This window comes from Rousettus aegyptiacus, unplaced genomic scaffold, assembly GCF_014176215.1.
Source record: "Rousettus aegyptiacus isolate mRouAeg1 unplaced genomic scaffold, mRouAeg1.p scaffold_m13_p_1, whole genome shotgun sequence".
Lineage (NCBI taxonomy): Eukaryota > Metazoa > Chordata > Mammalia > Chiroptera > Pteropodidae > Rousettus > Rousettus aegyptiacus.
The window spans coordinates 78,033,720-78,048,667 of record NW_023416284.1 but is presented as its reverse complement, the minus strand read 5'-3'; the positions used below and the strand labels follow the sequence as shown (position 1 = coordinate 78,048,667).

Below are 14,948 nucleotides of genomic sequence, written 5' to 3'. Positions count from 1 at the left end.
CTCAAATGTTCAACTAAGAATATTTCACTCAAGGGAGATAGCAAAATCTAATTGAATATTTTAATTTAGAAAATTCAGTTCTGGGATTTCTCCCACAATGCCCCTCCTTTTCTTTTCTTTCTTTCTTTCTTTTTTTTGACTGTGAAAACAAAAAGTTGAATTTTCTTTTCAGTCTCTCCTTGTTAGGCAAAAGATAGATATTTCTCTTCATTGTCCCTGAGAGTTAAACACATTGGGGAAAAATTGGGCACAGCCCATTACTTTTACAAACCCCAGTGACTGAGCCTCAATGCACAAAAAGATGGTATTTCTGAACATCTGCAGCATGATTAGATCAAAGACCAACAAATTAACCACAAATGGTTTTACAAGGAACAGACAAATATATTATTTGGCAAGGATAAAACTTTTGGCAATAATTGCTAATCAACATTTTCCCTTTGGGCAATCCAAGTTTTACCAAAGATATCTAGCAATAATGATACCTGTGCAAAATCATTCAGTCATTCATTCACACACATTTCTTAAATGCTTATTTTGTATATAATACCATTTTGGGCACTGAGGATAAAAATAATTGAATAAGACAAACAAGCTTCTTATTCTCGTTGAGCTAAAATCTGGTGGGGGAGGGGATAAGCAAGGAACAAGACAATATCAGTAATGATAAATGCTCTGACTTATCACTATCGATACTAAAATAATGAAAATAAAATAACAAGGTGCTAGAAAATTACTGGAGGAGGGGCTCTTCTGTTAAGAAAACCTTGTCTAAGGAAGTAACACAACCTGAGACCAGCTGTGTCAATGTTTGAAGAGGAACTCTACTACACAGGAAGAGAAGACTAATTCCTTGGTCCTATAGCAAAAATGAGCATGGTATATTCAGAGAACAGAAAGTCAGGCTGGAATAAAATACACAAGCAGAAAACTAATACAAAATAAAATGAGGTACCAGATCACACAAGGCTTGAAGGCCTAGGTAAGACATTTGGATTTTTTTCTAAATACGGTGGAGAGCCACTGGGAGACCCTGAGCAGAAGCTTGACATGATCTGATTTGCAGTTTATTAAACTGGTCCTTATTGGTCCTAATTTTTAGTAATGTTTTTGTTTGAACACATATCCTCTTCTGGCCACCACCATAAGCTTTGAGAGCCCCTTCAGTTCAAAATCATTGACTATTGCTTGGTATGTGTATAAGGTTGATGAATAGAAAAAGACAGCCAGACTGTGTTTTGTAATTAACAAGCCATATGACCTTTGAGAAATTCTTTACCCTACTCAGCCCTGATGACTTTGTTTAGTGTTCATATGAGAATTAATGTCTTTAACATAATTGTAAAGCATTTTATATATATGTTAAAATATTAAAACATATTCCCTCTGAATATAAGTTCAAATATAGAAGAAAGTTTCTCCCCTTTAAAGAATTAAAAATGACTTGTTTATTGAATTGCATGCAGAATGAACGAGAACTAGTATTTTGTAACTAGCCCATTCTTAACTCTGAATAAATCAGATGTAAATGAATGTAGAGAACAAGCACAGAGCGAAGATAGATTTATGGCATTTCAAAAGCATTTTCAATTAAATAAATAATGTGAATCTGTAAAAAACACCAAAAATTTTTAAAAGTAAAAAAAAAAGATCAATGAAAAGGTAGTCAATAGTTGTCTATTTGAAGACTGCAGTGTGACTCTTTGGAATTTATAGACTTGTATATTCATTTTAAAAATATTTATTGAGACAAAAAGATTTCTAAGTGCTAGAAATACAGCAGTGAACAAAATAGACTCAAGTCCCTACTCTCAAGAATTTTACATTCTAGTGCCGCCAAAAGTTCTTAAGTGACCACCTACCAATGTTATGAAATATTAAAGCCTCATTGCCAGACATTAGTTTGCCACATGAAGAGATCCTGTCTTTTTAAAGGACAGGAGGAAGGTACTAAAAAGAAAGATAGATTTGGCTTTAGAAGTAAAAACAAGTTTGGTTAAAAAATAAAAGAAAAAAATTTACGAGTAATTTACAAGTATAGAAAACCGATATATCACTTCTTGCTACTTCCTTTAGGCTGGATTGTGAACCTTGATGTATGGACTGCGGGGTTCATATCTGGGTTTGAATCTCAGTTTCAAACACCAAGGCAAGTTATTTCTAAATCCTGTTTCTTTCATCTGCAAAATGGGTTCAATAATGGATTAGATGCTAGTGTATACTAAACACATAGGGATGTATTTGGCATACTGTAGGCCTCAATACATGTTATTCTTACTCTCTGCTAGAGAGTATGTGTCATGGTAATAAAGTGACTTTTACACTGGTAGCCTTGAAATCACTCACATCACCTAGTAGCAAGGAATAGAGGCAAAATAGCATCAACTAAATTTAGTGGAAACTGAGTTTTCTTAGAGAAGAAAATCAAGAATAGATTTACTAATACTTCTGAAGGGATACTTGGGAGGGCTAGAGAAACCTAACATGGAGAGGAAAGCAGAAAACATTCCATATTCAGGATTATGATAGAAATAATTATATCTACTAGTTATTTCCTAGGCAACCCACTATGCTGAGGAATTTATACATCAAAATATTTAATGATCACAAAATCCCATTTTACAGAGGAAACCAAGGCCAAGTTAAGTGATTTTCCTAAAGGATTGAATGCTAGAAAGTACCAAACCATACTAGTAATGAAAGCAGAATGCCTAGTGTCATGCAGGAAAAGCCATTTTCAATCAAGATTCTCACAAGTCTAGGGGATACCTTGACCAGCAGAAGTGACCCTTTCAAGAATTGACTTTAAAAAGGGCCTTCTTTCAACTGATATAATGGAAAACGTTCTAAAGCCACATGATATAATCAATAATCAATAAAGATGATCATGCTCAGGCTCTATTTTCCCTAAGACCACTCCTTTTTATTAGTTATTAAAATCATTTCAATTATTTGATATTAAATGTCATATAGAAAATAACCACTTGCAAAATATTGGGTTCATCATATTTTAAGAATTAATACTTCAGGTCATTTTAATCAGTTTCTGATACATGCAGTTTTCTGAAAGCACTTCAGGGAAGAACACAGGCCATAACTAATAATGACAAGAATATGAACTATACTCTTCGTATACATATTAGAAGCAGAACATTACTGAAGTACTTTACCATCTTAAGTATTTAGAAAGTTTTAAATAAAAAATACATTTGCCTACTCCACGGAAATTGAGCAACCCTTTTTCAAGCATAAAACTTCAAACTTGTTCATTTCAAGTCTATATTTTAAAATGAGTGCTAGTACCAGTTAGATGACTACATGATAAGTGTCTTAAAATCTCAAGAAAAGGCACTAAATTTTTTACAGTATTTGTATTTCATTCTTAGTGTAATAAAAATATGCCACCCTTTTTAATAATGAATAATAGATTCTCATTTTGATTTACATGCATGGATTAAATGTCATATTTGAAAAGTCGCTATTTTATGCATATTGAATTGCCCTCTAGTAAAACAAAAATGATATCCATGTACTATTATAATAATGATACCTTGACACACTGGTGCATAAATATTAACTGGTTGATATACTTCTTAAAATTCTATAGGTACATGAAATAGTCTGCTAGCACATTGAGTTCAAGTGAGGTTTCCCTGAAGCTTCTGAGGTGCCTGTGTGCCTTCCATATAATGTAGCTACACCAAGGAAGAGGGGAGCCAAAACTTATTTCAATGATGCCAGATATATGTACTGAATTCTAAAAAGCTGAAGTCTATTTTTGCTACTTCTTTCCCACTGGAAGAAAAAAAGACAATTCATTGTCCCCAGTTCTTCATGAGCCCTTGTACTAGCTTTCCAGGGCCACCATAACTAAGTACCACAGACTGAGTGTCTTAAACAACAGAAATTTATTTTTTCACAGTTCTGGAGACTGGAAGTCAAAGATCAATGTGTCATCAGGGTCGCTTTCATCTGAAGCCTCTCTCTTTGGTTTGAATCCCTGTGTCCTCGCAAGGTCCTTCCTCCCTTTGTAGCCCCTCTGTCTATGTTTTAATTTTCTCTTCTTATAACACCAGTCATAGTGGACTAGGGTCCACCCTAATGACTTCATTTTAACTTAATTATATCTTTATAGATCCTGTCTCCAAATACAGTCACATTTTGAAATACCAAGATTTAGGACTTAAGCATATTAATAGTGGGGTGGGAGGAATACAATTCAGTCCATAACATTTTCTATCTACTTCCATCTCCTATATCTATCTTTTTACATGTACATAACATAGCTAAAGGACAAGTCATTTCAAACAAGATTTAAGTGACTTTTAGGTGATATGAAGCTGAATTTAGAAATAAAATAATTTCTTTTTCTTTATATGCACAAGGTTTAATTTGCAGAAGCTACCCAAACAATTTAAGGAGAGGGCCCTGACTTTACTGTCCCAGATCTCAATATAGTACTTGGTTATTGAAGGGGCTAAATAAGTTCTTTGGTTATCTGTTGCTCCATAACAAAATACTCCAATATTTAGTGGCTTGAAACAACAACATTTTGCTATATCTCTCAATTATGTGGATCAGGAAATTAGGCATGAATCAGCAGAATGACTCATTTACTCCACACAGCATCTGCTGGGGCCACTTAGTGCTATTTAGCCAGTTTCTGAGGGTGAATGAAAGGCTAGGCTCAGCTCAGGCTTCTCTCTGTCTCTGTCTCTGTCTCTGTCTGTCTCTCTCTGTCTCTGTCTCTGTCTGTCTCTGTCTGTCTGTCTGTCTGTCTGTCTCTCTGTCCATCTGTCTTTCTTATAGACATGAGCCTCACCTTCCAGTCTCTCCAGCAATGCAGTTGGATTTTTTTATATATATACATATATGGCAACTCGGGGCTCTAAGAGCAAGGTTTCCAATAAAACAGAAAGTGAAGCTGCCAGTCTTTTAAAGGCTGAACTTACACTCAGAAACAGTACCAGCATTGTTTCCATCATATACTATTGGTCAAATAGTCAGACTCCTTCCCCCTTCGATTCAAGGGGAGAAAACATAGACTTCACTTTTAAGTGGGAGGTGTAGCAAAGAATATATGGCCATCTTTAATCTATCGCAATAAGTTATTGGTAACTAAAAGAATGAACAACGATATGCAAAATACATCATGTAATACAAATAAAATTAATCTATTTGCCAAGTGACCTTTGATGAACCCAGTAACTTCCATCTGAATAAACACCAAACATGGGAGATTTCCAATAACTCAAGCAAGATAGTGTGAATCCAAGACTTTGTTTTAACTTAATTACATTATACTTGCCAAGTTTCCATATTTTTTTACTCTTCCACTGCATGTATTGTTTCCTGGTTATATGGCAATGACTGATAAAAGAAAAGTCCGTGTGCATGAAGTTAATGTAGTTCCAGAACAGGAGCACTTGTTCGTTGAGAATAAGACATTTTACGTATATTTTTTAAAAAAATTTTCCCATTTCCTTAACAAAGTGCATATAGTTTCTTATATCTTCAGAAAGATCATTACAGCTGTTTTCACTTGGATATATAAAAACTTATCCAGAGAAATTTTTGCTTGGTATTTAAAATAATCAAGGTTGAAGTTAACTTCAAGAAGATGAGGATCTCATACTTGCCTAAATTCTATGGAAAATCTCAGAAGGCAGACCACAGGATTTTCATCCACTTTCCCACCTGTAAATGAGCTTTACTCATGCCTCAAGGAAATGAGTTTCTGAGCTCACTTTTATGTTTACAATATGTTTACCTAAAATACTGTTTTTGTACATTAAAGAAGGGAGAACAACTGAATAAGCATGAAGTTGTAAAACCAGAAAATATTGTTACTTATTTTCTTATTCATTACCAGTGACAGGTTTCCCATTTATGAATAATGTGAAAGTAATATCTCCTTCTTTGAACTGATTTATTTTTTCTCTATCAGATCTATTCTTGTCCCTTAAGAATAGTTTAATACTTCTTTGTACTCATTTTTGATAAATTAAATTTACGCTAAATTTGTGGCACCTCTATAACTAAAGTTTCACATTTCATTATTTTTTTTCTTTTTTAGAAGCAGCTATTGAATACCTACTATGTACAAGTACTCCATGCTCTGAATGACACACCATAAACATGGCATGGCCTCTGCGCTCAAACACCTGAAATCTTATTGGAGCTAATTAATGTGCATACAAGATAGCAAAAGTGCCCAATTAACATGAGGACAAATGCTTAATGGCATGCCTGAATTGGGAGGCTATAGAGAACTTGGGTATAGCTTGAGGTGAAAGAGTGGTTGGCTATGTAGTGGGAAGTCAACTCTTGTTTGATGAGGATAAAGACTGTGAAAGGATGCTGAGGCTATATTACAAGGGTGTTTGAGTCCATGGTAAAGAGTTTGATTTACCCTAAGAGCAGTGGAGAGTCACCAAATGATTTTAAAAGGGAAATGATAAAATGTAAAGACTGTCTTAGTTAATGATGACCATGGGGATCTGAGGTTAATCAAAAGCTCTTTTTTGAAGTTAAAAAGTTAGAAAGGGTTAAGTATCCAGAATTATAGGGCAGGGATTCCATTCAATATTGCCTTAATAAGCTGCACGACCTTGGGTAACTTGCATTATTTCTCCAAAATTCAGTTTCTCGCCTATGAAATAAAAATATTAATGTCTATTTCATCTTTTTTTAGGTTAAATGTCATAATATTGGTAAAGTCAGGAAATTCTAATTTGATCTAAAAACACTTTACTGGTTTTAAAAAGGAAGAACTTAAGATTTAAGATATGTATAAATACTATTCACAATTTTCATTGGGTTTTATTTATTGTTTATTTTCTTAAAGCTAGTTTGTTCTTAGTTAAAAAAAAAAAAAAGTATATATTTTAGTCCTTGCAGCAAGTTGGTAACTGAGTGGCGCTATGTAACATTTGCTTTGAACCACTACCCTTTTGGTGGTGACATAATATCAATGAAATAGGGATTCTTGTAATGACTGTTTTATGTTTGAGATAATAGAGACACAGGGAGATTGAGTAACTGTTCTAAGATACTTTGGTAACTAGGTTTTGAAACCAGAATTCAAATCAAGATAAAGAGTACGCCTTTAACCACTATCTAACCATATGTTTACGTGGAAATATTCAAGAAGAAATTTTCTATTATAGCATTTCCAAAAGATGTTATTAGTAATTAGAATGTATTTTATTTCCCTTATCCGAAGAAAAAAACTTATCCAGAAACAAGAACTGATTAAAGAAATACTCAAGATTGCTACAATTTAGTGTAATGCAAATCATTTTTTGCCTTTCTACTAGTATTCATATACTTTTTTTCATTCACACACGTGTGATCCAAAAAAACCAGATATACTTAGCAAATAAAAAGTGGTTAAGTATCATCAAAATCAAGTGAGTTTTTTTCCTTATGACACAGAGATTAAATCCAAGACATGGTTTTATTTTCTTTGTGTCAAAGGGTAATGTGAAAAATGAGATATGTAAGCCTAAATTGAGGAAACTGTGGACTTAATGGAAACATTAGAGAAATTGTTCCAGAATGCTACATCCTTCCAGAAATAATAATCCTGCAATGTCAGCAAATTCAGAGTCAGCATGGGTTACCTGCTCTACACAGATGGGCTTGGTCATGTTTGTTAGATCTGCCTGAGGCTTGGCCCAACTTGAGCACATGACCTTTCAGAATTTTTTAAAAATTCATTAATCAATGTTCTTTGCCTGAATTTTGCTGGTTTTGCTTCTTTAACCTATATTTGTGTCTTTTTTTTTAAGGTAGTCAATTCCTGTACTCAGTAAAATGAGAATTATAAGCATAGTAGTTCTAATAATTAGTTTTTTTTTAGCTCAGATACCATTGCTAAAATTTAAAAATAATATTTTAAAATGTCACCCAAAAAGGATGATCAGACAAGACAGTTAGAAGACAATAATCATCACAATTCTTAATTTATGACATATTTTTAAAAGTATTTTAATACACTTTATCTTTCAGTTCTAAAAATTCCATATTTAGTTATCCACATTAATGTATTAGAAACTAAGTATGGCCAAAGAAAGAGGAATATTTTACCAAACTTTCAAAGGATCTGTGAAATTTTCTTGTAATAGTATTATTCTAATTTAATATTTTCCTGTAGTAATGTTTGCTATAACTTTTTATCTTTTTAAATTGTAAACAAGATAAATTCCCACACATATATGAATGGTTTAAATTAGTGATTTCCAAACTATCATGTACATGTCTTGTGCCATGCCTTTAGCCTCAACCCATGATTTAACTTTGAGTTTTTATTGAGTTAATTAGTTGGAGAATAATCATTTAATTATACAAATTATACGATCATTTATTCTCTCTTTTACCGTTCAAATGCTCTTAATTGTCTAATATTTTATTAAAATTGAATAGAAAAGACACTTTTATCTAATATTCCTTTTTAAAATTATAAAACATTTTAAACATACAAATTTCAAAAGACTAATACAATATGTCACTAGTTCTTGCATTTTTCCCTGTTCTCAAAAGAGATATTTTCTTGGTTCTTTTAGCAAGTTTCTATAAAGAGTATATATGAGTTATGGGTTGAATTGTGTCCCCCAAAAGAAAATATATTGAAATCCTGACCCCCAATACCTCAGAATGTGACCTGATTCAGTAATTGGATCTCTGTAGATTTAATCAAGTTAAAATGAGGTCATTAGTGTGGACCTTAAATCCAAATTACTGGTGTCCTTATAAACAGGAAAATTGAGACAAGGAGACAAACACACACAGAGGAAAGACAATGTGAAGAAATGGAGGTATAATGCCATGAGAAGACAGAGAATCAAAGTATCTACGAACCAAAGAACGGCAGGGGTTACCAGAAGCTAGGAGAGAGTCACAGATAATTCTTTCCCTAGCATCTTCAGAGAGAATATGGCCCTTCCGACACCATGATTTCAGACTTCTGGACTCCACAACTGTGAGACAATAAATTTATTTGTTTTAAGACACTACATTTGTGGTTCTTTGTTATGGCAGCTTTAGAAAACTAATACAATATTGTTAATTAAAAATGTTTCTATTGGGACCACTCCTGCCCCAACTCTTGAATGATAGGTTAGATATCTTTAATTAATTTTCTCCCTGAATTTTGAATATATTGTTCAAATGTCTTTAGTCTTGTAGTTTCACTACTATGTGTCCAGATGTGGATTGATTTTACTTTGTCCTGCTCAGAATTTCTGCTCACTTTATCTGAGAATTTGTGTCTTCCATCAAGCCTAGGAATTAAGGGCTATTATCACTTCATGTAATGTTTATCCCTTCTTCCTTAATATTTTCTGCTTCTGGATTTTTTAAGATATTACATCTTCTCTTTTATGTCTTTACAAATCACTACTTTTTCCATCTTTATCTCTTAATGCTATAATCTAGAAAATTTCCCCAGATCTGGCTTCCAGTTCATTAATTCTCCATTCAGAGGGTCTAATTCATATACTATCTTTTTTTAATTTTTAATTTCAGCTATTATAGTTTTTTTTTTCATTGCAGAAATTCTATTGTATATTATTAGGAGAAATAGTTTTAAACAGGGCTTAGATAGGAAAAAGAGAAAATTCTTATTTCCCCCTATTGGTATTAAGATGTTTTTGTCTAGTCTCCTTTTAGACTAGTCTTGAATATCTTGGATTTATGCAGAAGACTTTTTTTCAACATTCTGTACCTAATGGATCCAAGGCGTCACCTTCTTAATGGTCATTGAAATCTAAAACTTTAGATTAACAAGATTGATACTGTCTTCTCCCTTCTCCCAGGCAGCCACAGCCCCAGTTTACCAATTCCCTGTCTGCTTTTCAATTTCCTGTTCATTTCTGGTAGCCAAAGAGATTCCCCTTTATTCTAGAGTGTTTATCAATGCATCCGAAAGCCTTTGCTTATATCTTATCTTGAATTTCCAGGAGTTTATAGATCATAATCTGAAAACAAAATATGCCTTTAGCTTCTAATTCTGACAGGATGGTAAACTAATGTGAAAATTTAACTTAGTTTATCATCTTGCCAGAACTGAAAGTCAAAAAGCACATTTTTTTTTTACGTATTTCTTTCCAAAGATCCCCAATCTATTTGCCATTAATGAACACAATCAACAAAGAAGGCAATGTTTTCTACTTAAAATATTTCCAGGATAAATGTCAAAAGACAAAGTAGGTTCCAAAATTCTCTACCAAGGAATTATTAAAAATCTTCAAGGAAGATACTCAAAATTACTGAGCCTAAATTAGAGTCCACGACTTAATTTAATATAATTCTTACAGTAACTGAAATAAGGGAATTGTTATTACCTCATTTTACATAAGGGACTAAAGCTCAGACTTGTCAGTTAACTCATTGTATTTGACCACTTTACAGTTTATGAAAACCAGTGTTAAGGTGTGGAATTATTTGGGACAAAATCCAAGCAAGAGTGTCCTGAAGTGGTACTATGCATGTCTGGAGTGATACATCTTTGGGCTCACTCATATATCCTCTGCCTCCTTCTCAAACCCTATAAGCAACCTTTCAACTCTACCCTTCAAGTGTTTGCTTCCTGGCCCAGTCTAGTGCCAAAGGGAAGCTACTTTTGATGCTACAATATTGTACACTTATTCCAAGATTCATTATCAATGTAACCTTACAGATGAGTAATGCAAACATTTCTCAGCAGACTCAGTGTTTCTCTAGTAATTAGGCTTCCAATTACTAGAGGCAATGCCTTTTAAGTTCTTTTTCTGTGCATAGAAATAGATGACCATCTCTTCCTAGTTAGCATTTCTAAGATGCCCTGTGCTCTCAAAAGATAATGAAGCCAATGTCTTCTTATTTCTGGGGTAGAAATAGAGATGATCCTATCTTAGACTTGCATTTTAAAAGTAATGACATTTTTGAGGTTCATCTACATTGTAGCATGTATCAGCACTTTATTCCTTTTTGTGGTCAAATAATATCTCACTGTATATACTACATTTTGTTCATCCATTTGTCAGCTGATGGAAATTTGGGTTGTTTCAACTTTTTAGCTATTGTGAATAATGCTAAGCACTCATGTATATGTTTTTGTGTGAAATATATATTCATTTCTCTTAAGTATATGCCTAGAATTGCTATGTCATGTGGTGAGTGGGTGGTCTACACTAAACATTCTGAGATTACCGGATTTCCTTTTGAGGTGATGAAAATGTTTTAAAATTGATGGTGGTGATGGTTGAACATACTTACGAATATACTAAAAATCATTGTAGTACTAAATACTTTAAATGACTGAATCTTATGTTATGTGAGCTATATGTCAATAAAGCTTTAAAAAAACTGACACCTGACATTAAAAGTTTAAAGAAAAAGAAAGTAATAACATAAATATCTTAAATCTCACTATATCAATTATACACACAATGTTCACTTATGTGTTTTTGTGTGTCTACTCCTATTATTTAAAAAAATTACATTTCTTGAAAAGTTGTTTTAACTGTCATTCTCCCACAAACTCCTAGCAGAGTGATTGGCAGGCAGAATTGTGTAGTTAGTGAAAAAACTTGCTGTTATTGGGTAGAGCCCAATGGAATGAACAGGACTTTGAGCAACAGCATTTTTATTCTGAAATCAAACAGCCTCAGACGACTGCTTTTCCTGTCAAGTTCTGCAGGTTTTGGTGCTTTTCTTCTTTTTGTTTTTGTCCTGATTTTTGTACTTATATACGCTGAATGTGAAATAGCCTAGTGTATTTCTTTAGGGACCCAGGATTTTGCTAGAAGATACCAAGGGATAGATGTAATTCAGTGACATTTTGTCAGGCTGTTAAAGAGTAAATTTTCCTTGACTGTGGCAGGAGGTAATTATTTTTGTTTGTTTGCTTCTGACACAGGGGAAGAAAATTTGGGGTTGTTATTTCAACTATTCCAAGATACTTTTTGTTTTGTTTGGCAGAAAGTGAAAAATGTATTTTACTCTTGGAGGAATAACCAGCCTCTGCTTTCCCCTACAAACTTGATGCACTTTTTACCGCTATAACAGTTTTGTAACCTCAGTTTCTTAGTGATTATTTTCCCCTCTTCCTGAACGCACCTCTTCATTCTCCTGGCATTTGATCTACAGCACATTCTGTTAAGAAAATTCAACAGTTTTCACTGAATATCCTCAAAGCAAACATGACAATAGATGTGGCTTTGGTGCTCAGAGTTTTCACTCTGATGTGGAGAGCCAGAGATAGATGTCTAAACCAATAACAACAATAAAAACATATATCATGTTTCAATATAAAGTAGTTATATATGCAGATGGTTCTAGAAAGCAAGTTCTTTGAATGATATTTTTTGTAGCCTAGCTCCCCATATTTTAAAATTTTAAGTACTTAATTAAAATGTACCAAAGAATGTTATTGCCTATTAGGTATTGATGGAATCTTTTTTAAAATCATTAGCTAACATCTAAGTTAATACTATATTTCTGAAATTTCTCTGAGGTAAACGGTGAGAACCTAGACCTCAGCTAAGGGGCTGAAGTATTCCTAGTGTCCCCTTGGTACCTGTCCTCAAAGTCTGGTTCTGTAGAGGCAATGGGCTCCTCCAGGGGAAAAGTCCTCTCCACACCCACCCCTAACTAACGCTTCTCACATACATCCCATGCTTTTTAACAAGGCCTTTGGGATGACTCATTAGAGAGAAAAAAAAATTTAACCTACATTGTTCTCAAGGAAGGTTAATTCAAAAGTTATCTGAAATATGAGCATTTGTCATATATATTAAAATGAAAATCCACTGGGTAAGAATTTATGGGCTTCACCATTCAAGAGACAGAATAATTATAACAGTAATAATAAAAGAAGCTTCTGAATTCTTACTATGTATGGGCACTGTGTATTTCCTCAAGTATCATCTCAGCTATTCCTTCAAACCACCAGTGAGCAGATATTATTATCCTCATTTCACCAATGAGCCAACTGAGGCTTGGCTCTTCAGTGAATCTTGTCACCATCCTAAGATCCCTTTTTCTTTAGGAAAATGTTTTTTCCCAAGGAGAGTTTAGGTCTCTGTTTCAAAAGAACTTCTCATGTTACCACTACCACTATCGCTGCCAATTCAATTAACCATGTCTAACATTGGCAGTGGATACAGTTTAGGGTTAAGCTGCAATCTTAAATAAATATCTGTTTAGTGTATGCCTACACATGACAGGCTGGTTTTTGTTTTTATCTTTGTTTTTAACCCCACCAACTTCCAAACAACATGGAGTTAGAAAACAAAAAACAAACAAAACAAACAAACAACGCCTCCCCCTCCCCCCAAAAAAAGCTATCGCTGTTCTCGAAAGGCCTTAGATTTCAAAAGACTAAAGGTGGTAAAAAATGGAGATTAAATACTTGTTTTTTTTCTTAAATATTGAAGGTAAGTAATGACATCCTAGGGTTATAGTTTTTAAACTACTTTACAAAATCGCTTATTTTTACAGCTACGCTTTCCGTTTGAATTTTTTTTAATTGGTCATTCAGTGGTCAGAATAAATGCAATATATTACCTGATGAATACATTCATGTAAATAATATATTACCACCCTTAAAAAATACCACATACTAAAATTAATTTAAAAGATACCTTTTAACACAAGACCTAAGGGAGAAGGGAAAGGAAGCATATCCCATCTATTTTAGAAAGAAATTATTTTCTTCTTAAAAATCACTCTGTGATAACCTATATTGACTCTTACCATGCTTATTTTGCTCATTCACATTAGTAGTGTAAAAACACAATTCTATATTTGTGAACAATCTGTGTTTATGTCTAGCTTCCAGTGCATTCATGTGCAATAAGGATTCTAGGGCCAACACTGCCCTCCTTCTCTTTTTCCCCTGGGCTGGAGTTCCCTGGAAGACGCAATTAGTCCAGTGCTGATGCCCCAGAGGAAGCTGAGTTTTCCCTCTCTGCTTCCACAGGTAACTTGATGATCTCCTACCCTTACTTCTTATCTCTGTATCCAGGACCACACTCTAATCTTACCCACTGCTTTCTCCCTCCCCTAATACAGCCTCTTCTCTAAACGCTTTGCATGGCAAATACACTCCCTTATATTCATAATATATTTTCTGAACAATCCCCCAACTTATCTTCTTACCTAAAGCTGGTTTCTCATCTAAAATCAGTGTCCCTGCCAACCTACAAATAGACAAAATACACACAAAAATACACAAATCGAAATACATGTTACATGCAAAATCCGCATATCAGTGATCTCTTAGCATGTAAATCCTGAAGAGGTGAAGAACTATACCAAGAACCCATAATATATGTTCTTGATAAATAAGGATGGCATTTCCATCTTACAGAGGACTTAGGTTGTCTGCACAGGGGTGTTTATTGTTATTTACTGAATGAGTGAATGAATTCCTTACCTTTACTTACACAAAGTTGAATATCTAAAGGTATGTTGATAAAGATGAAAAGGCAGAAAGATAGAGGGGGTAGAGAAGCTAAATAAAAAGTGATATGTGTATAAAAAGATCAGCTTACCACATAAAGGCTTTCATGGAAATACAGCCCCACATCATAAAAATTCCCATTATGCCTCACTGGATGGGTTCTAGTCTTCAGTTTCTCCTTTTGCCGCCACGGTAAGGTGCAGCTGCCTGGTCGACCAAGCAGGGACACTTTGAGGAGGTAAGAGCCTTGGGGAACCTTGTTTTTGAGGCCTCTTAGGCATTTTATTTGTATTTGAAAAGGCTGAGGTGACTGAGACTGCTCAACCTAAAGAAAAGATGGGGTTCTTAAATTACACAGGAATTGTGTAAAACCACACAATTAGCCACAATGCTCTTCTCAGAAGGAAAAAGGTAGACAATTATTTTTACTCAACCTGTAATTGTCAGGTATTAGCTATGATAACAGAGGAGGACACATGATATGTAATTAGGGGGTCAA

General features: G+C 34.0%; 1 protein-coding gene across 1 annotated transcript in view; it reads right to left on the bottom strand.

The window, feature by feature from the left end:
- OFCC1 (orofacial cleft 1 candidate 1) overlaps window positions 1–14,948 on the bottom strand; it is a 274,965-nt gene that overhangs the window by 185,789 nt on the left and 74,228 nt on the right. Inside the window, exon 10 of the mRNA XM_016138235.2 lies at window positions 14,541–14,774. Within this exon, the coding sequence (XP_015993721.2) occupies window positions 14,541–14,774 (234 nt within the window). The remainder of the gene's footprint in view (window positions 1–14,540; window positions 14,775–14,948) is intronic.